Source organism: Portunus trituberculatus, chromosome 35 (genome assembly GCF_017591435.1).
Source record: "Portunus trituberculatus isolate SZX2019 chromosome 35, ASM1759143v1, whole genome shotgun sequence".
Classification (NCBI taxonomy): domain Eukaryota; kingdom Metazoa; phylum Arthropoda; class Malacostraca; order Decapoda; family Portunidae; genus Portunus; species Portunus trituberculatus.
Window position 1 is genome coordinate 11,505,926 of NC_059289.1, and position 22,015 is coordinate 11,527,940.

Genomic DNA, 22,015 nt, shown 5'->3' on the forward strand with positions numbered 1-22,015 from the left:
TTCTGTTTTGCTGTTTTGCTTTATAGTCTCTCTCTCTCTCTCTCTCTCTCTCTCTCTCTCTCTCTCTCTCTCTCTCTCTCTGTGAACACCTAATAACATAAACAAACCTAAAACCATGACATTCACACACACACACACACACACACACACACACACACACACACACACACACACACACGACAAACTATATTATATTATTAACTAACGTAACAAGACCTGGAGACGTCATGCAATCTTTCTTTTACTTTCTTTTACATTCTCCTTCCCTCTCGAGTTAAGAATAGAGCAGCGAGTCATGAGAACGATGGAAAAAGACGAAATATTTCCTCAAGTGACAGCATTCCCTTAATGGCTTCACCGCACCGCACGGCAAGGGAATGGAAAGCAAACAGCAAAGTATTGGTGATCGTGATTCGAGGAGAAGGAAGCGATTAGTGTCCAAGGAAACTGTGACAGGTGATAGATTGATGACATAGATAGAGAGAGAGAGAGAGAGAGAGAGAGAGAGAGAGAGAGAGAGAGAGAGAGAGCTAATTAGTAGATTTTGTTACGTTACTATTAATTTTGTTTATTATTTGCATCATGGTCTATTTTTTATATCATTTCTGCTTATTTATCAGTCTTAGAGAGAGAGAGAGAGAGAGAGAGAGATGGGTAACAGGAACAGAGACTGTATCTGTATCTTACGGTAGAGAATGAGGGAGAGAGAGAGGGAAAGAGAGGAGGAGAGGGGCAAAGTTACCACCAGCGGCCTGCATAAGTAGCCTAACTGGACTGACTGGCCGCGGGTCCTCTCAGGGAGTTCGGATGAAAAGAATCTTGTTTGACCACCGTCGTTCGAATCCCTCACTGGAATGCTTCGAACTTTCCCTCTCGACTTCGTAGCTACACACACACACACTAACTTCAAAATGCAAGGAAGGTGCAATTTAAAGGAGAAAAGTCATGATGTTTTGATAGAATGTTTTAACAAATCTGTATCTAGACTTAATAAGGAAGACAGAAATAGGTTTGGCTATACCAGGTTAGGTTAAATGAGGTTAGCTGAGTAAAAAATGGTAAATAGATGAAAAAAAAAAAAAAACATGGGGATGAAAGAGAAAAGTTATATGTAATTAGATTCAGTAACGTTATATCAAATCAACTCAGTCGTAAGAAAGATAAAACTACGCTAAGTTACATTAATGAAGGTCAAATTGAGTTAAGTTCATAGCAAGGAAGGAAGATTAAAGTTATAGTAAGCTTAATCACGTTAAGTTAATGGTATATAAGGATAAAATATATTAATTAACCTCTTCAGTAGCATGATTTTATAAAGATTCAGAAACTCATGTGGTGGATTAAAATAGTAAAGAATGGCTATTAATCTTCTGACCTCCAAATCGTCTAAATTGTATACAAATCTCATGATAAAAATGCGTCCCAGTACAGAATGGGTTAAGTTTGACTAAATAAGGCTGAAGCAAGTTAGGTCAACCGTAAGGAAGACGACCATTAAATGAGAAAGCGTAAAGTTATTCAACGGAGGAGAAATCTGACTCTGACGCGCCTTACAAGTCCCTACAAGTCCCGCGTCACAATCAGTATCCCGATCGGCGAACACCTCACGACCCTCCCCTCCCCCACCACTCCACTCCAGGCAGGAAGGTTCGCTGATCTTGAAAACTGACCGGGTGTGAGAAGTGAGGAAATGCCATGATCGATATGAAACAGCTGGTTTGTACGGCTTCTCGCACTCCCTCCCTCTGCCGGTGCACCTCAACCCACGCTTCCTGACTTGAGGTGTGCTTCTAGTGGTGGTGGGGTGACTGGGGTGGTGATGGTGGCGTACCTGTGTCATTCTGGTGATGCTATGTATGAATGGAATATACTGTGTGTGTGTGTGTGTGTGTGTGTGTGTGTGTGTGTATTTGTACTGCAGCATTTTGTTGGAAATGTTATGCATGAATGTGGCATGTGTGTGTGTGTGTGTGTGTGTGTGTGTGTGTGTGTTTTTTTGCAGGACAGCGAGAGAACGAATACTAAAGGAACCTTAATTTTTTATCTTGTATCGGAGTTTCAGGCGATTGACTTTGTTACCGTTTAAACAAATTTACGGGGTGATAAAAGAAACGGTTTCTCTCGCTTCGTTTGTGACTTGAAATGAAAAGGAAAAACATGCAAAAGAAGATTTTTCAATGAATGTGAAGTATTTGAGAGATGTTTGAAAAGATGTAAAGGTTTTCTGAATGCGCCGAGGCAGTGGAACCCTCTTTGGAATTCAAGATAAGAGATTAAAACCTCTAATTAATCATTGGAGTTACGAGGGAATATTTACGCAATGCTCTTCTATACACGTGAAGTAATGTGGAAGTGTTTTGGGAAAGGATCCACTTACCCTAATTACACAGCTTTCTCCGGATGAATTCACTTAAAGGAGGAGAAAAAAAAAAATGTAATTTCATTGAAGTAAACATGTCTTTTTTTATCGTTTTACCTCAGAAAGGGGAAGTGCGAAAGGCTGATTGCTTGGAATAAACTTCACGTCCAGATCAACTGAAGGCTATATTTGCAGTTAACCCCTTCAGTACCATGACACGTTTTAATGTTTATTCTGCTTACTATTTGGTGATTTTCTACAGCTTCAGAAACTTGTGTGGGAATTAAAACAGTGAAGACTCTAGCTATTAACCCTTTAAATACCATGACGCATTTCTATATTCATTCTGGTTACTATTTGGTCAATTTACACACCTTCAGAAACTTATGTAGGCATTGAAATAGTGAAAACTGTTGCCATTAATCTACTGACCTCCCTAGACCCTTCCTAATGCCAATGAAATAGTCTATTCGTACACAAATCTCAAGGTAAAAAATGTGTCCCCGTATCGAAGGGGTTAATCTTCTCACCGCCATAGATCCTTCCTAATATGAATAAAATCGTCTAATTATAACGAATACTCATGTTACCGAAGGGGTTAATACTACTTAGACATGTATTCTGAAACGCTTAGCTCTCTCCCCATCACTGCTTTCCAAGGGATCTAGTTGATGATATCCATTTTTTGAAGAGTATTTGTATGGTTGTGATGATGGATTGGTAAGATCTCTAGTTTACCATAAGGAGAAACTGTCTTGAAAACCGGGCTAGTCGTCTTTCTGGCCTTAAAAAATTGTCGTGGTGAGAGGAGGTGTTTTTGAATATGACCCTTAAGTGACATTAACGGTTATTGCATCACTCACGTGGTGGTCGATGCAACCTGGAGTGACTGGACAGGGAAGGTGAGGGAGGATGAGTGGGCGGGAAGAGTGAGAGGGTGTTAGTGAGGGTGAGAAGTAACATGAGCATCGTCTTCCATGACTGTATCTCCTCTCACACAAACCTCCTCCTCCTCCTCCTCCTGTTATTTTTCCTCATCACTCATGTGTCTCCATATTTAAAGCTCTATGTTGGAACTAATTATCACTACCCCTTCCTCCTGCTTCTCCTCCTCCTCCGTCTACAGCATACCTTCCTCATGTGTCTTCATACTTAAACCTTCATCTTGCAACTCATTATCTCATTGTGTCCTGTTTCATTCGTGACTCATGCCATGTTACCCTCTTCTTCTTTCTTCCTTTGAATTTTTATGTCTGTAATTTATTTGTGTAATTTTTCTCATGGTTTTCTTTGTTGTTGTTGTTGTTGATGTTATTGTTGTTGTGTTTAGATATTTAAGTTTGGTTTCATAGAGAGCTGGATCGTTTATATCAGTTTTAGATTCTCTTGCTTTCTGATGATTTTGTTGAATGTTATTGTTATTCTAGGTCTTGTTGTCATTCCTCTTATTATTACTATTATTATTATTATTATTATTATTATTATTATTATTATTATTATTGTATTATCATTATCATCCCTATCAGCAGCAGCGGCGATATTGAAAATAGCAGCAGCAGCAGCAACAGCAGCAGCAGTAGTAGTAGTAGTAGTAGTAGTAGTAGTAGTAGTAGTAGCAGCAGCAGCAGTGGCAGCAGCAGCAGCAGCAGCAGTAGTAGTAGTAGTAGTAGTAGTAGTAGTAGTAGTAATAGTAGTACTTGTAGTGGTACATGTAGTAGTATTTTTTTTTTTTTTTTTGGTGTTGCTGCAGGAATTCTGATTTGCTTCACTTTTTTGCGTCTCAGTTAGATCCTTCATATTCTACAAATCGACTCCTTTCCTTATTCCCGAGTAACTTTTCTAACTTCCTGACAACTTCTCTTAAATTAGTTTCTCTCTCTCTCTCTCTCTCTCTCTCTCTCTCTCTCTCTCTCTCTCTCTCTCTCTCTCTCTCTCTCTCCATCTTCTTATTGGAAAATTATACCACCAGATACCGCCAAAATAAACCCGTCTCCGACTTGCCTCCTTCCTGCTCTAACACCACCACCACCACCACCACCACCACCACCACCACCACCACCATCCACCTACCCTCCTCTGCTAACAGAGCAAAACATCGATGATGAGAAAACGCAGCATCTTATTGCTTTCCTCTTAGAATTTTCATTATCCGATAAGATTAAAGTGAATGTGCGAGTCTAGACGCTCCTCTCAACCTCCCACTTAACTTACCCACCAACTTACATACCTACCCATTAGTACTACTCACTCACCCATCCACCAGCTAAAGTACATACCCACTTGTCCTCCTCTACTTATTTTATACCCATCCACCCTTTTATCTGTCCCGCGACCTCCTTGTCCCTACGTCCTCTTCTAAATGTTGTTCCTTCTCCCTCCCATCTCTCTCTTATTTCTAGTCGCCTTCCTTCTTATTATTCTTCCCTCTCCTTTCCTTGTTATTGTACTCTCTTCCTCCTTCGTCTCGTCCTCCCTTTATCTCCGTTCGTCTTCTTCTTCTTCTTCTTGTTCACTCTAAGGCCACCAACCCACCCACTAACCATGACTCATCCACTCACTCTCCCTCACCACACTCCCACCGCCCCACCATCGTCCCTCCCAGCCGTGCCTCCCTCCCCTCCAGACACTGTAATTTTCAGAGGCAGTTTAAGTTGGCGTCTCGTGCAAATAATTTTACATTGAACAGTGATTTCCCGCGCCGATCATTTTCTTGTGTCTGTGTCTGGATCTCACGCAAGCGCAGGTAGAACACAGGTGTAACAGCAACAACAACACGAAAAGTGAAAACAGCATTAATATTAACACCAATGATAATGTACGACAGTTGTGAAAGAGCTAATTCATTTGACCTTGTTTGTTCTCCACAACTTTCTAGAAATATTAACATCAACACTGAAAAACAAGAAAGAACAAAAGTATCACTGATGAAAATGTTAATATAAACAAGAAAACTATTAAGATTGATCAAATTTACACCACCTCGCTTTTCTCTGTTGAAATTTGTATACAAAGTTTAGACATTTCTATATTATAAATGGAAAAATTGATGTTCGAGCACACACACAGACACAGACACAGACACAGACACACACACACACACACACACACACACACACACACACACACACACACACACACACGAGGTAATCATATAATATTTTCTTTATCCTAAAAAAAATGAATTTTGCATCAAGAATTATGTGAATCAATGAGTGAAGCGTTTCATCAAAAGGTTGGCTCAAAGGTAGCGGTGGCGCTGTGGTGGCGGCAGTGGCGTGACGTGGCGCTCAAAACACTGCCAGCACGCCAAAAAGTCTCCCCTCCTTTCGCTCACGTCTTTTTTTTTACCGTTCAAAATTACAAATCACTGCAAAACAAGATTATCACGTTGCTTGACTGTTTAAAGATGATCATTTTAGCTCCAATTCACGGAGATCATAAAGGAACGTATAAATTTCCCATCAATTCACGGAGATCATAAGAGAACGTATAAATTTCCCCACAGTAAATTTCTGAAACAAACATTACACTTTCTAACCGTCCCTTAATATATTTCCATTACACATTAGACCATCTTATATTATATTAGATCAGTAGAATTTATCATTGGTGGAATTATTTTCTTGTTTTATTGAATATTTATGAGGGAAAAAGTATTAGAAGAATATATTTGGAACGTCAATATGATCAAAGCTTTGAAACTTCAAAGCTTTAAAATTTCTATATCATCAGAGCTTTAAAACTTCAATATGAACAGAGCTTTGAAACTTCAATATGATCAGAGATTTAGAACTTGAATATGAACAGAGCTTTGTAACTTCAATATAATCAGAGCTTTAGAACTTTCAATATGAACAGAGCTTTGGAACTTCAATATGAAAAGAGGTTTAAAACTTCTATATCATCAGAGCTTTAGAACCTCAATATGATCAGAGCTTTAGAACTTTAATATGAACAGAGCTTTGGAACTTCAACATAATCAGAGCTTTAGAACTTCAATATGATCAGAGCTTTGTAACTTCAATATGATCAGAGCTTTGGAACCTCACATGAACAGAGCTTTGGAACCTCACATGAACAGAGCTTTGGGCGTGGGTGATGCGAATGACCGACGCAACTCAATGACGTAAGAGTTTTGTGGGAATGATGGTGTTTATGTGTCACTTCCCCCGCGCCAGAAGCCACTGGTGGACTCGCGTAGCCTGAGGGCAGTCGTGAGGCTTCATAAGTTCAAGCACACGAGTCACCGAGGCAGGGAGGAACGTACGAATTCATGTTATCTGTTGCTATAGCTAGATTGTGAAGCACCGTTGTTTTGAAATCATGTATACCTGAGGCGTTCTGAGGTAACTCTTTCTTTTTCTTATGTGTGTAAGTTATGTTCTTAAATAGACAAACACTCTCTCCCCTTCCCTCCCCCTCTCTCTCTCTCTCTCTCTCTCTCTCTCTCTCTCTCTCTCTCTCTCTCTCTCTCTCTCTATACATAATTCCAGAATAAAACGTATGAAAAGAGAGAGCGAAAATATACTATGAAGGAGGTACTATATCAACATTCCTCTCTCTCTCTCTCTCTCTCTCTCTCTCTCTCTCTCATTACAACCTATTTAGACACACGCAAGATGTGAAAATGCTACAAAAAACAAACCCAACACACACCAGCCGGGAGAAAGATAATGAGATGATGCAAGAAATATATAAAAAAAAAAATTGGAAAAGAAAGAGAGCTTAAAAAATCCCTTATATGCTACAAATCCCGGCTGTTCTGTGGCTTCCTGGTCCATCTCGCGACTTTGGTATTTGAGTTTTCTTTTCCTAAAAGGCTGTCAGATTTCCGGGACGCGAGACAGGGGAGAGGAAGGGAGGTGGAATGAGAGGAAAGGAGTGCCGCTAGAGCGAGAGAGAGAGAGAGAGAGAGAGAGAGAGAGAGAGAGAGAGAGAGAGAGAGAGAGAGAGATTATAAAGAAGGAAATAAAGCGAATTAGTAAGAAAACTCATGAAAGGATAAAACAAGAAAGAGATTAGATATGTTAAAGGAGTGAAAAATGCAGAACTCTAAAAAATGGTGAAGAAACACGCACTAAACAAAGAAAAGGGGAAAATATGAGAAAGAGAGAGAGAGAGAGAGAGAGAGAGAGAGAGAGAGAGAGAGAGAGAGAATCAGGTAAAGTGAAACAACTGCCAAGGTCACGAAAGGACAAAACACACACACACATACACTTAAATGTATAGAAATGAAAACGAACACACACACAGAGACAGAGAGAGAGAGAGAGAGAGAGAGAGAGAGAGAGAGAGAGAGAGAGAGAGAAAAGAAAGGAAGGAAGGAAGAAGAACACGACTTCCAATTACAAAGGATGTACGTAATGTTCTTTCTGAAGCAGCAAAGTGGGATGAAGAGGAAGAAGAGGAGGAGGAGGAGGAGCAGGAGGAGGAAGAAAAAGAGAAGAGAAGGAAGAGGATAAGGAGAAAATGGAGAGGATATAGGAATGATAATAAAAGAAATCTCGGGTAGTCCTTCCCTCTCCCTTCCCCCACCATCTCGATTTATTGATAACAAGGTCACATCACGCGAATTCACAATCCCCTCCAATATATTCACCTCTCCTCCTCCTTTATTCTTACTCTATATTCTCTCTCTTCTACACTCCTAGCATTCCAGAGTTCCTAAGATTCTGGTGCACATAACATTTTCACCATTCCTTCCCTTCATATCTTCCCCTTTCTTACTCACACCCCTCTTTATCCTTCCTTTCCTCTTCCTTCCCTACTATATCTACCATTCCCTCGAGTCCTCTGAGGGAAGACACACACACACACACACACACACACACACACACACACACACACACACACACACACACACACACACACACACCATCTAAAACCATTGTAAAGAAGAGATAAATGTTCAAGTTATTGCTGAACTAAATGTCTAATTGATCTCTCGTAATAAGCATTAAGTACTCGTAAATCACTGTATGTTTGTTTCTTTTATGACGTTCATGAGACTAAATTGGCAGATGCCGAACTCGCCCTTATTGTCGTGGGAAGAGAGAGAAAGGGAGAGAGGAAGCTGGGACAGTAGGCGCGGGAGGGTAAAGGAGAAGGAATAAGAGGAAGAGCACATTGTGAGAGGGAGGGACGGGAGGCGTGGGAAGGAGAGGAAAGAGAAGGGTAAACATTGTGAAGCAAAAAGACGCGTCCTCACCCGCCGCACATCAACCCCAGTAAACAGTCACACGGTAGCTTGAAGCGTGGCCTTTTAGTCGCCGCCTGCTCCCCACCGCCCCTTCCTGTGCCCACACAAAAGAACACAAAAGAACGGCAAACAGAACCGGGCACGTTAGCTCCTATGTGATAAGATGTAACTAGTAATTGATGCTGGATCGTAAGCTGCTACTACCTTCCCTTCCATCCTTTCCCCTTTCTCACGTAATGTCCACCTTCTGAAAGCAAAACATTCCACTGCATCCACTTCAGCACAGGAACAACACAGAGCATTCCTCACTCTTCCACACAGTCATCATTTTTTTTTCTGTTCATTAGTCACAAACTTAACCCCTTGAGCACCATGACGCGTTTCCATATTAATTTCACTTACTATTTGGTGACTTTATACAACTTTAAAAACTTATGTGGGGGATTCAAATAATGAAGACTTTGGCCATTAATCTTTTGAAACCCAGAGACCCTTCCTAATGTCAATGAAATGATCTACTCGTACACAAACTCAAGGTAAAAAAATGTGTCCCAGTATTAAAGGGGTTAAGTATATCCAGCACCACACATCACATTCTCTCACCCATCCACCACACCACGCCCATGTTGTTGATGAACTGCTCCAACAATCTCCTATCATGCCAGGTGCCTCTTTCTCTCCATTTCTATACCAAGGAGACCAACACCACCATTATCAACACCACTTCTATACCCTACCCCTTCCAACGCTCCTATTTAAACATACAGCGTCCCCCTTCTCCCTACGAACATACAGACACAACCAGGACCATTACTCTTACCACAAATATTACAGCTTCTGTTATTGCATGCTTTGTTCTCTGGTTCATTATTTTCTCAAATAATGGTGCTGAATCCTTCGTGAACTGCTAAGAGAATCACGAAAACACTTGAAAATCTTAGTAATTTCCACCAAAGAGTCTTCAAAGTAGTCAGAATAAAACGCCACGGACTTTCTACCAACGTCCCTCCATCATTCTACTGTATGTACGTCCCCTTCCTCTCTGCACTTCCACCGGCACTGCTGCCACCGCCGCCGCGCCCCACATAGCACATCAGTAACTAGGCCACGCGAGCACACTCCACAAGGACAGTTCCCCTTCACGCCACGACAGTTTCCTCTCTGCCCCTTGAACGGGAGAGGGGGAAAGAGGAGAAAGAGCGGATAGAGTGGAAAATGGAAAGAAGGGAAAGAAAAGGACGGGTACATGGATATGAGAGTGGAAGGGAAAGGCGTGTCTTGGGGAATGAGATGGGAAGAGGTGATGTGGGTGAGTGGGTTGTCTTGCTAACCTCATTCATCGACAAATGGAAGGTAATGGTTAGGGTGGTGGTAGTAGTGGAGGTGGTGGTGGATTATGAGAAAATGTGAGAAGCTGCCTGCCATAAAGGAGTTAAGAGAGAGAGAGAGAGAGAGAGAGAGAGAGAGAGAGAGAGAGAGAGAGAGAGATCAGATACATAACAAGGAAGAGTGTCATTAGGAACAATAACAGTGACAGAGGGAGGACCAGAGAGAGAGAGAGAGAGAGAGAGAGAGAGAGAGAGAGAGAGAGAGAGAGTTCCGCTACATTATGCAACACAAGTCATCACCAGGATTCAGACTGGGGGAGGAAAAGTCGAAAATGTTAATGAGTGCTGCACAACAAGGGATAGTGGTGGTGGTGCTGGTGTTGGTGTTACTTTTGATAATATACGTAAGAGAAGAAGGTGGGGAGAAAGAAGAGGTGGAGGAAAATGAAAACAAAATCAAGAATAAGAACAAGAACAAGAAAAAGAGGAAAGATAACGAATAATGGCAAAAAGAGAAGCATTGAGGAAAAAAAAAATGAGGAAGTGAAAGAAAAGAAGAAAGGACAAGAAGGCAGACGAAAAAAGTAATAGTTTTTTTTTTATATATAAAGAAGCATCAAAATTAATACCAGTTACTTTAACCCTTTCAGTACCATGCATGACACGTTTCCATATTCATTCTGCTCACTATTTGGTGATTTTATACAGCTTCAGAAACTTATGTGGCGATTAAAATAGTAAAGACTGTGACCATTAATCTTCTGACGTCCATAGACCCTTCCTAATGTAAATAAAAATCGTCTAATCATACATATATCACAAGGTAAAATTATGTCCCAGTACTGAAGGGGTTAATACAATGATAAATCACAAACACTACATTTATACGCACCGCTGTAACATTTACTTTTCACATTTTCCACTGGGATTCTCGTAGCACAGGAGATAGACAGCGAAGCGGAAAGGCGTAACCTGTTTAGTTTATGAAGAAACTTTTCATTTGCCCTTGAGCAAAAGACAGACCCGAAAGAGGGAAGGAGGCGGATGGGCTGACCTGAGAGATGGAAGGAAGGAAGAGGAGGAGAGGAGAATTAGACCACAGGGGAAGTTACGAGATTGACAGGCCCTGGGGAGGCGTGGAGGGTGGGGAAGATAAACCTTGGTTGGGGAAAGAAGACACAGAGAGAGACAGTGGTGGCGTCACGGTTCTCTCACACGCGCAAGTTAACGTTTTACTCTCGAAGCAATTTCATCAAGACTTCTCACACGCGTCTTGCACAAATATCACAAAAGAAGTTAATTTCACCTTACGTTCTCCAGTCACTGCCGCGGTTGTAATGGCGATAGATAGTGATGCTGATTATAATACCATGTGTGTATGTAATGGCGATAGATAGTGATGCTAATTATAATACCTTTTTCTAATGCCTTGTACAGGTAACACAGAGGCACTATACCTTCATCTACCTTGAGCCAGTATTGTCAAGCGTTTTTCTCATGATTGCCTCGCATATGATGATAATAGCTCGTGATAATGACTGTAATAGCGTCGTCACACCGATGCAATTTAGGTGTTACTTTACGTTTTTCATTCTGCTATTAGAAATATAATTGTTTTTTACGTCGCTGTCACTGTCACTGTAATGATAACAGTAATGATAACTGTATTAGCATCAATTATATGTAATTAGGATGTTTTTATTAGTGTTTTCTTCTTGTTTTTTGTCTTTTTGAAATGTTAATAGCTATATACTTGTACTGTCATCAATTGAACATATGATCAAGATAAGAATGACTGATAAAAGCAACGCCTATAATAGCGTTACACAGCTGCACTTCGGTTACTTATACATTCCTCTCCTTAGCTTTACGAGACCATGACTTCTTTACTGTTTTGGACATTATTACATTCCAGAAAGACATGTTAGGCACCGCTAGGAGGCGAGGCAGTGTTTCTCTCTGGCAAACAACGAGAATAAACAAACACGAAACATTTCTCACAAGGCTGTAACATTTAACGCCTTGTTGGCAAATGACGGAAAAAAAAGCCACTATAAGGTAATTCCCCCATCAGGAAACACACACACACACTCTCTCTCTCTCTCTCTCTCTCTCTCTCTCTCTCTCTCTTATCTGTTTCCGTTTCCCCCTTAGTATCGATGTTTATCTCCAGCGTCTACGCTTCCTGCTCTCTCTCTTCTTTCCCTCCCTCTCTTCTTCCTCCTCCGCCACTCAACTCCTTCCTCATCAGTCTGTCCTCCCCCTCCTTCCGGTTCTCCTAACTCCTCATATAACCACCTCTCTCTCTCTCTCTCTCTCTCTCTCTCTCTCTCTCTCACTAGGTCTTAGAGAGGGGTGAACTCAGAAGACAATCGATATAGTATTCGCTTTCCTCAACCCGCCTTTAAGTCTAGTCCACCCCTCCCCCCTCCCCATCCATCCTCTCCTCATCCCGGGCAGTACCAGCGGCGGCAAGGACTAGCTAGGCTTATCCTTCTGGCCCTTACATGCTAGATACTCCTTCAGGGACGCTGCGATTGGGAAGGTGAGTTATGTTGGTAGAAAGACAAATAGATACGTAAGCAGTTTGTCATTTTTACTGTTGCTTTTGATGGTATTGTTATTATTGTTGTTGTTGTCTTTCTATCTCCCTCCCTCTGCTAGGTTTGGATATTCAGTGTGTGTGTGTGTGTGTGTGTGTGTGTGTGTGTGTGTGTGTGTGATTATGTTTAAGTGTGATTGGATGGTTTTCTTTGTCGTCTTTTTTTTTTTATTCATATCACAAACATGCATGTCATTCATTCCCTTGTCGTTGTTTCTTTTGTTACTGTTGTTGTTGTTGTTATTATTATTATTATTATTATTATTATTATTATTATTATTATTATTATTATCATTATTATTGTTATCATTATCATCCTTTTCATCATCATCATCAAACTCAAACAAAACAAAAGCAACTCGTTTCTCAATCACGAAACTTTTACAATCCAACTTCTCTTTTCCTCATTTTTTTTTCCTTCTCTACACACCACAGCGAAAATGTGATAGACTTTGTGCTGCAGGAGCCGTAACCTCTGCGACCCACAAATTGAGGTCAGCCGGGGTCACTAATCAAGGGGCAGGAGGGAGAGAGCGGGAGAAACGGAAGCTTGAAGGAAGTCGTGCAGCAATTCCATGTCATTACTTTTTCTTAGACACGATAAAGAAGTTCCCCTCTATTTTTTTTTTTTTTTTCTTTTTGAGCTTTCACAAACACTGTCTTAAAATAATCACTAATACACAAACGTTCCTTTAAAACCATTATTTCACGAACGTTGCCCAGGGATGATTTCTCCACAAACGTAAACTTAAATACAGCTATTCCACAGATGTTACCTTAACGTTACTTCACCACAAACGTTTCACTAATATTACTACTCCACAAAGAACCACTACCACCACCTATGCCACTACAGACCACAGTTAACATCACCAAGTGATATATTTCACTAACAGTATATTTCACCAACACTAATGCAGACCAACGCTTGCAAAGGAGCATGTGCCTGCCAAACGTTTGTACAGAACCACGAGTTTCAGAAAACGTGTCGATTTAACTTTCTCCTGCAACGTTTTGTCACTTTGAGCATTCCACCAGGAAGCGTCTTTCTCATATAATTACGTCCATTAGGTCAGAAGCTAACCTGAGAGGCGTGTTCTATTTCAGAATATTTCGCTCAGCCACGAGGAAACGTCACAACTTTCTATGTTACAGAAAATGTCTAAAAATTGTTCATTAAAAGTTCGTATCGTTACAAATTTAAAATCAGAATTACTATTTTCTTGTTGATATTTTCTTTTGCTTGTGGACAAATGGAACTTGACTAATAAGGGAAATGAAACGGCTGATTATAACGGAAAGAAACAGAGAGAGAGAGAGAGAGAGAGAGAGAGAGAGAGAGAGAGAGAGAGAGAGAGAGCGAACATGCAAACATTCTGAAGAGAACACGGCACACATATAAGAAAAAACGCCAAAATGAGATACACAGACACACAGAGACAAGCCAACAGACACACAGATGGACAGACAAACACAGACAGAGTGGGCGGGACAGACTTCCTCCCTGCACATCCCCTTTAAAACCCTCCCTTCACATCCCCCCTTCTAACCCACTAGTCCCCTAACCCTGCCCTTCCTTTCTCCTCCCCTTTCCCTCCTTACTGTTGCTTCCTTTCCCTCTCCCTATCACTGTGTGTGTGTGTGTGTGTGTGTGTGTGTGTGTGTGTGTGTGTGTCAGTGCTTTACTCTCAAATCTCTTGGGCTTAAAAATTGAAGTTATTAACGTGTCTGCAAAAAATTAATGCAGGAAGGGAAGTATTAAACGTTTTTTTTTTTTTTTTCATTATTCTTTGTTTCTCATATTTTTTTTTGAGTCAGTTATTTTTATTTAAGCACTTTTCTTTTGTTCTCTTTCACTCTTTCTTTTTTTTTCTCTTCCAGTGTCCCACCGTGACTCTCTCTCTCTCTCTCTCTCTCTCTCTCTCTCTCTACACTTAACTTTCCTCACACTCCACCTCCACCACCGCTGCCGCCTCCACTACTCTAACACTTCCGCCAACATTCCACTTTACATACTTCCACCTTTGTCATTATCACTAATATCATCGCCTGCATCATTATCAATTACCTACACACACGCCCACCTAAACTTCATCTACCATACACACACATACACACACACACACACACACACACACACCGTTTACTAACAAAGAAAGGGAAACAGACGGTGGTTCTTTGGGAAGTCTCTCTTGTCTATCTCCTCCTTTGCCTGTCTGGTTGTGGTATCGTGTGATATATTGGTCTCTCTCTCTCTCTCTCTCTCTCTCTCTGGGTTGCGGTTTACGTGGTTCGGTGGCCGGGTGAATACGTGCCCGTGTGTCGTGGCTTCGTGCTGCCGTGAACGTGAGGGGATGGATTTAGCAGCATGACAATTGCCGTCCTGGTGGTGTGAGAAGGACTGGGAGCCGCCCGCCGCCACCAGCGTGACAGACAAAACAAGTGATTAAGTTCGTTGCCACAACCTCATTCACCTCATTTGCCCGAAGAAGTATTCATATATCCACTCCCTAGTTCGTTCTACACTCCCTTTCCTTCCTTATGTTTGTTTTCACCACACCCACAGCCTATCCCTCAACCCACAAGCGTCGTTATACCTTTCTAAAAAACATCCCCGCCTCCCACCTCGCTTTCGGCTTCACGTCCCCACCCGGCAAACTTCGATCTATTGAGGTAAAAGTTTTCTGACAGGTGTTCAGCGGAAGTGAATAGAAAGATGTTTGGGTGTCGAACGGTTAGTGTGTACAAGGGGGTGATGGAGGAATGTGAATAAGAGTCTGGGAAGGAAAATAGGGACGAAGGAATATGGGAAGATATGATGATAGGTGAATAAAAGGAAGATTTAAGGCTAAGGGCGTGTGTGTAAGGGAAGAAAGAGAATGTGAGTGATTTTAATGAAGATAAGGAATGGTGAAGATTGAAAAAAATTAATGAAAGGCAGTAAAAAGAATAAAAAAAAAACTAAGAAAAGAATGAATAAATTAAAGAGAAGTAGTGGAAAGGATGGAAAGGATGAAGAGGTGAAGAAATACATAAGATGATATGGGAAAGTAAGAGAGAAAAAGTAGAGAAGGAAAGATGCGCTGACTGGTCAAGGAAGGGAACGTAAAGGTGAGGAAAGGGGAGATGAATGGGGTAAAGGAAGTGAAGGGAAGGTGAGTGGGTATGAGAGGTTGACGAGGAGGCAGAGGAAAGGATGAAGACAGTTAGCGGGGTGAAGGGAGGGTGACTCAGGTACAGCGTGACGTGACCTTGGTGGCGAGGACATGCAACGTGTCGTGTAGCTCATCCTTCCTTCCTATTGCACCGTCTTGGAATATGTATGTTTATCCATCTACTCTCTCTCTCTCTCTCTCTCTCTCTCTCATGGATACATTTACTCCGGAGTACTCTCCAGCCACTATGAGCGTAGCTTTCTTTCACTCAGCGTAGGAACTTCACCCCTACGCCTCTTCCCTCTCACCCGTGACTCACAGCAGTAGTCTGTATTCAGTATACACCGACCGTTGTAGTGCCTCGAAGCCATCACCATCACCAATGAATGAGTGAATGTGTTCAGGAAGCCACACTGAGCACACACACAGCAAACCACGGCACCTCTTTTTCTTACACGCACAGCACCACAACTCTCTCTACATCATCGTCTTTCTGGAGCCTTCACGATCATAAGTTAACTGTTTTGCAGCTCTCTTTTTCACGTCTTTTTTTTTTTTTTTGTTTTTAGAAATGTTGATTGCATTCACTGATCTGATGCAGCAGGGAGGGAGACAGGGACGGAGGGAGAAAGGAGGGCCCCGCAAAGGGAAGGGTTGAGTAATTTCGTGACATTAATTACCTTGAATAAAGGTCAGGTGGTGGTGGGCAAAGGTATAAATCCAGTTGCAGGGACGAGGGAGAATAGAGAGGAGAGATGAAGGAGCTGTGGGGGGATAAAATAGCAATGGGAAGGAGTATGTGTGCAGGGAGTTTTAGAGAAAAAGAATTGTTGTGTATACGTTTGATGCAATGTGAAGGCAGAGTTAATGTAGGACGGCTAAAATAGGAAAATAGGTCATTGAATAATGGTCAATAGGAAACACTCACCTGAATGGAGGCCTTGTTTCCGTCGTCGAGAAGGAACTCCATGCTCTTGGCACGGGTATCGGGTGGGCGGGCTGGGGTATCCAGCTGGGCCTCCATGGTGGCGGTGGCCTCCAGGTCCAGCAGAGACTTAGCACGGGCTTTGTCTGCCTGTGGAGGGGCTGCGCCGACGGGCGGGATACTCTCCAGGAGGTGCTGCAGATCCCTGTACAGGTCGTCCAAGTTGGTCTCTCGTAGCGTGAGCACTTCCCGAGACGCTCCAGTGTCCAAGTCGGTCTCTAATACGCCCGAGTTCTGACTGCGGGCACGAGCGTGAATGCGCTGCGCCCGGTTCTTGTAGCGCTCGTGGATAGCTGCCCTGGCCTTCTGGTGGGTGCTGGAGGCCCCGCGGTGGGCGAGATCGGGGCGTGCTGCGTCACCATCACTGGCCGAGGCTGGACTAGCGGGGTGGGACTCAGCCTGCTGCTGCTGCCGCTCACTCTGGCTCCAGAGATCAATACGTGGCCCTTGCCGGCGCACACTCGCCTCGATTACACTCAGGTCAGGCGTGCTCCGGGCAAGTCGTTCACGTTCCGCTCGGGCACTGGCAGAGAACCTTTCGAACCTCTCCTTCAGATTGCTGGAGGCGTCAAAAGTAGAATTGTATCGGGAGGCGACGATGTGCTGTGGTGTCTCACGTGGCTTGTGTGCTTGGAGAGGAGGCGGGAGCTCCTTGGGCGGAGAGGAACGCTCAGGAGCTGACACCTGTCGCTCCTGTGAGAAGTACTGACGGCGGGCACTGAGGAGCCGAGCCTTGTGGAACACCTGCTGGTTAGGACGCTGCAAGTGCGGAGGGAGAGGCGGTTTGGATAGGGCAGAGCGAGGACTGTGCTGCTGGCCGGCGTCTGAGCTGTCTTCACCAGACGTGGCCGAGGTCAAAGGGCTCCTGCCCGACCCGTGACTCAAGCCATCACTATCGGTGATGAGAAGCTTGTCAGCGCTCACGAGCCTTACAGGAGACCTGGTCACTCGCTCCTCGCGGGCGGGAGCCGACACACGTTTTGCTTCCTGCCTCACAGGCTCACTACTGTTGTCTGAAACACCAGCTCTGTCCTCGCGGGGCAGCGCCGCGGGAGACACTGCTGTGGCAGGATCCGGTTCACCTTTAACCCCACCCTGATCCCCTGTCACCTCCCCCCTCTGCCCGGCATTCACTTGAGCCGGGGGTGGTGGAGGGGAGACTAAAGGCCGGGGAGGAAGCACCCGCACTTTCTTTTCCCGCTTGCTGCCCCACGAGAAGAACCTCGGGCTGGAAGGTGCCTTCTTGACCTTTGTGTCGGGCGAGGATGGCGTGGAGGAGCTGCTGTCCATGCCAGGGCTTGACAATTTAGAGCTTTCCGTGTCTGATGAGCGTGAGGAAAGCGACTGTGGCTTGGGAGGAATTTTAGGCCGCGGGGACTTTGGTGAAGAAATTTTAGGCAGTTTAAATCTCTGCCATAGTGGCGTCTGAACTTTAGGTGACTTGTCCTCGCTCATCTCTGCGTCAGAGGAAGACCCAGCGGGTGCCTGTAATACACGGCCGTTACTCTTATCACTGTCATGTGGGAGGCCACAGGTTGGAGCAGGGCTGCTCTCAGGTGTGTTGTTTTCATCCTGTGAATGGATCGTGGGCACATGAGAGGGAGGTGGGGAGGGGGTGAGGTCCACACGTTGAGGGGTTGGGCTCTCTGACGTCACCACCAAAACCTTCCTCACGTCGCTCCCTGAACCCTCACCCTCTGGCTCAGCCTCATAGTAACTCTCACGCCAGTTTATTTCTTTCACTGAGGGTGAGAAAGTGACGCCTCTCGACCCTGGTCTGTGTTCGGCACCGCCCCTGGGAGTGAGGACCGGGGAAGTGTTGGGAGGACGACACCCGTTGTCACATTTCGCGAGATACACCTCCACCTCCCCATGCGAACCATAAGTCTTGGTGTGCACCCTCATCGCCCCCTCCGCCATCTCTGTGGTTACACCGTCAGGTGTGGCGGGGCTGACACCAGTCCCTCTCGGCAGGCACTGTTCGTTAAGATCACTCGCGGCACGCAACTCAGTGTCAGTGGTGCCGGGCGGGTCATGAGTTGGGCTGCTGCTCCTCCGCCCCGTGTGTACAGGCTGGCACTCATTGGGCAACTGTGCGGGCGTAGAGCTATATTGGTGAGGGAGTGGAGCAGAGACTGGGGGTTGGGTGCTGGGCGGGGCGGGGGCCGGGCGGGACGGCGTGGCGAGGAGTGACGGGGCGGCCTGGGCGGCGGGCCAGGCGCGGAGCACCGTCAACTCCTGCGTCAGAGAAGATGCTGGCGGACACTGCTCGCTCCCTGACCCTACAGAGCCCACACACACACCGTTGGTACTCGCCTCACAAGGTGGCTTCTGATTGGTTGGTGCGGCGCGGGCCGCCTGATAGGCCACGCCTCCAGTGCCCGGAAGAGAGGGCGGATGCTGCATCCTCCATTCCTCTCCACGACCCTCACCCGCAGCACCGTAAGGGTTCTCGACCGTTTGTTTACGTTGGGGAGATTTCAGGCCCTCTTGACTGAGGAACTGCTCAGCCAGATCCACGCTGATGGGCTGCGGGCGCCGTCTCCCGTGGCGAGGAGCTCCGTGTGGTGTCGCCCAAGTTCCTTTACCTACTTCTGCGGCGGGCCAGCAGGTGGAATCTTGCCTGGACGCCTCGTGAAAACTTTTATGTCTACGAGGTTTTGAGTGTCCTGGGGAAGTGACTCTGTGGTTCGTGAAACGTGACCTGAGTTCTTCATCGCTTCCCTCTGAGCCAGAAAACGGAAGTGGCCGAGGAGGAAAGCGGGAGGTTGTGTCGACTCCGCACCTCTGTTGTTGCTGCTGCTGAAGATAATTTGTGTAGCTTGGTTTGTAAGGGCGCTGTTGCGTTCTGTAGCTGAAAGAACTGCCGTTCATACCTTCATTCAGTTGGTGGGCGGCTGGGTGTGGCGGCCACCTGTACATGGCACCTTCTTCCTCCTCACTGTCAGAATCAGAGTAGCTGCGCAGATCACCAAGGGAGCGTGCTCGAGCGATGCGTGCTTGACGAACGTCCTGACGTCTGGGACGGGAACTGACAGGGGCGTCGGATGGTGTAGGAGCCTGGCTTGGGACAGCCTCAGAAATGGGCGCGAGGGGTGAGGAAGGAGTGAGTCGCACGTCACGGTCACCAAGTCCACTGTCCTCACTGAGCGTCTCCACAGAGCGTGTGGCACTGCGACCTTCACTGGACCTCAGTGAATCTGGCACCTCGGGTGAGCTGCCCGCCTGACTGGCCGGCGGGGAGACGTCATCCGAGACCCCTCCAACTTCTCGAGGCCCCGCCCCGCCTCTTTCAAGACCAATTAGATTCAGAATGTCCGAACTCCTGAATGATTTAACTTTTGTTGCTGAGGCGGCAGGCATGCTGGAGATGCGGAGGCTGAGTTCGGCTGCGAAGTGATCCTCCTCGTCGTAGTCACCGTCTGTATTGTCAGTGTCTGTGTCACTATCTCCGGATGGAAGGTCAGTTCCAAAGGTTACTGTTTGGGACGGCTGAGACTTAAGACTGGAGGAGATGTATCCGGCTTCCCTGGAGGAATGTATGTCAGCTGGTTTGGTGTCAGGCGCCTCAGGAGTCACCTGTTCAGAGACAACACCTCTCACAGCCCTCTTGGTGGCTGTGTTTCCCTGGGGTAATGGAGGCAGTAGAGCGTCCCTCATGTCGTCTTCATTGGCATCTTGGTTCGCGGCACACGACGGAGGGAGCAGAAGTGTCTCACCTTCGCTCTGTTGGGGAAGCGGCGCCAAACTGATGTGGTGGTGGTGTGCAGGGCCGTGAGACGAGTGACAGTGACGGGCTTCACTACTGTTTTCACCAGTAGTGTAAGGAGTGAAGGCTGCGGCACTCACCGCCTCCTGTTGCTGGGCCTCGCACGCCACCATCGTCTCCACCGCGCTCCCCACCTGCACATCATCAGTGGAGACAGCTTGGCCCCCATCTGGTAGTGGTGGGAGATCAACTTCATGTGACGCAGCTATGTCAGTGCTCCGTCCTTCCGAATGGTGTGCAAGGTTGCTGGAAGAATTACTAGGACGTGCTGTTGTATTAGCGAAAGTTTCTGTATCACTGTTTGACCTCATTTGCATCACGCTGGTTTTCTCAGCCTCGATGTTTGTTGTGTCGCTGTTTCTTATCGCTGTGTCTGTGTCAGCTGCTGCGTGGCGGGGATCATGTCCAGGCGTCCATCGCACTGGCAGGCCAAACATGTCCATGCTCTGCGGACCTGAGGAGCTCTCGTGTGGCTGGGAACTGTCGCTGTTTGTAGAGTGCAACACTAAGTCCGTGTCAGAGTTGCTGATCACGTTATTCAGGTCACCTTCAATCTCCTCCCCGTGTCTCCCTGCAGGTGTTCCGCTGGGAGTGGAGGCCAGGGAGAGATTTCTGGCTTCCTCGCTGAGTAACTGGGAAGGCGCGCTGCTCCCCTCATTGCCTTCAAGTTCACCACTTATTTCAGATGACACTTCTGCAGTGGTGATCCTCGTGGCTTCATCCCTCACTATAGGAGAAGCGTCAGCAAAGGGCTGCGATGTGGCAGACATGTTGAACACTGCGTCAGGCTCCTCCAGCCCCGAGAGACTCCCAAGGTGGCCGGGAGAGCTTGCCTCACTCCCACCAGACACACTCTCGCAGCTCTCCAGACTTTCAAAGTCAAACACATCTTCAACATGTTTCTCGAAAATCCTGGTAGAGTGTGAAGAGCCGAGCATGTTAGTTTGTTGCAGGGACGCCCCACTGCCCGCTGGCCGCCCGTCGCCTGGTTTACGTCTCCTTCGATGCACCACCCTCAGGGAACTGCCGCCCGCCGGCCGCTCTGCTCCTTGACTGCTGTGTTCATCCTCAGAGGCGGAAGAGTCGTAATGACCGCCGGCGGCCGGGGTGGTGGCGGGGGTCCTGGCGAGACTATTACCAACCGTCACGCCCGCTTCCTGCCGCCCGCCCCGCCCCTCACCGTCCCCACCACACACGCCCTTCTCGTCCTCCTCGTCGTCCTCTACCACAAGGGTCTCATCGCTGGCTGTGCTCTCTCCGTCTGAAACAAAAAAAGAAGCACGCTGTTATGCCGCAGGACAATGGCTGTTAAGCCGGGGGGACGCTGGGAGCCGCCAAAGCAGCACCTCACTGTACGTACAAGTTCCCACGCGGGACGCTCAATAGAAAACGGGACAGTATAAGGTAAGCTCCAGGTAAACTATGGTATTGCAAACTAACCCCAACAGCACCAGCCTAAGATAATGAATGTAGACTAGGAAGAGTCATTTCGTCAGAAAGACTTATTAATCCATAAGAGGCTAGCAAGAGAGCATACGCAGACAGTTTTGAAAAGCGTGTAATACGTCTTGAGTAATAGACTAACTGGTTCCCATGCTACCGGGCGCCACGAAGCTAA

The 22,015-nt window shown here is 45.7% G+C and overlaps 1 protein-coding gene across 6 annotated transcripts in view; it reads right to left on the minus strand.

Annotated features, from left to right (window-relative positions):
* LOC123513007 (serine/arginine repetitive matrix protein 2-like) overlaps nt 1–22,015 on the minus strand; it is a 163,852-nt gene that overhangs the window by 78,329 nt on the left and 63,508 nt on the right. For all 6 annotated transcript variants that reach the window (XM_045269807.1, XM_045269808.1, XM_045269812.1 and 3 more), the window contains exon 4: nt 16,572–21,658. In XM_045269807.1, the coding sequence (XP_045125742.1) occupies nt 16,572–21,658 (5,087 nt within the window). The remainder of the gene's footprint in view (nt 1–16,571; nt 21,659–22,015) is intronic.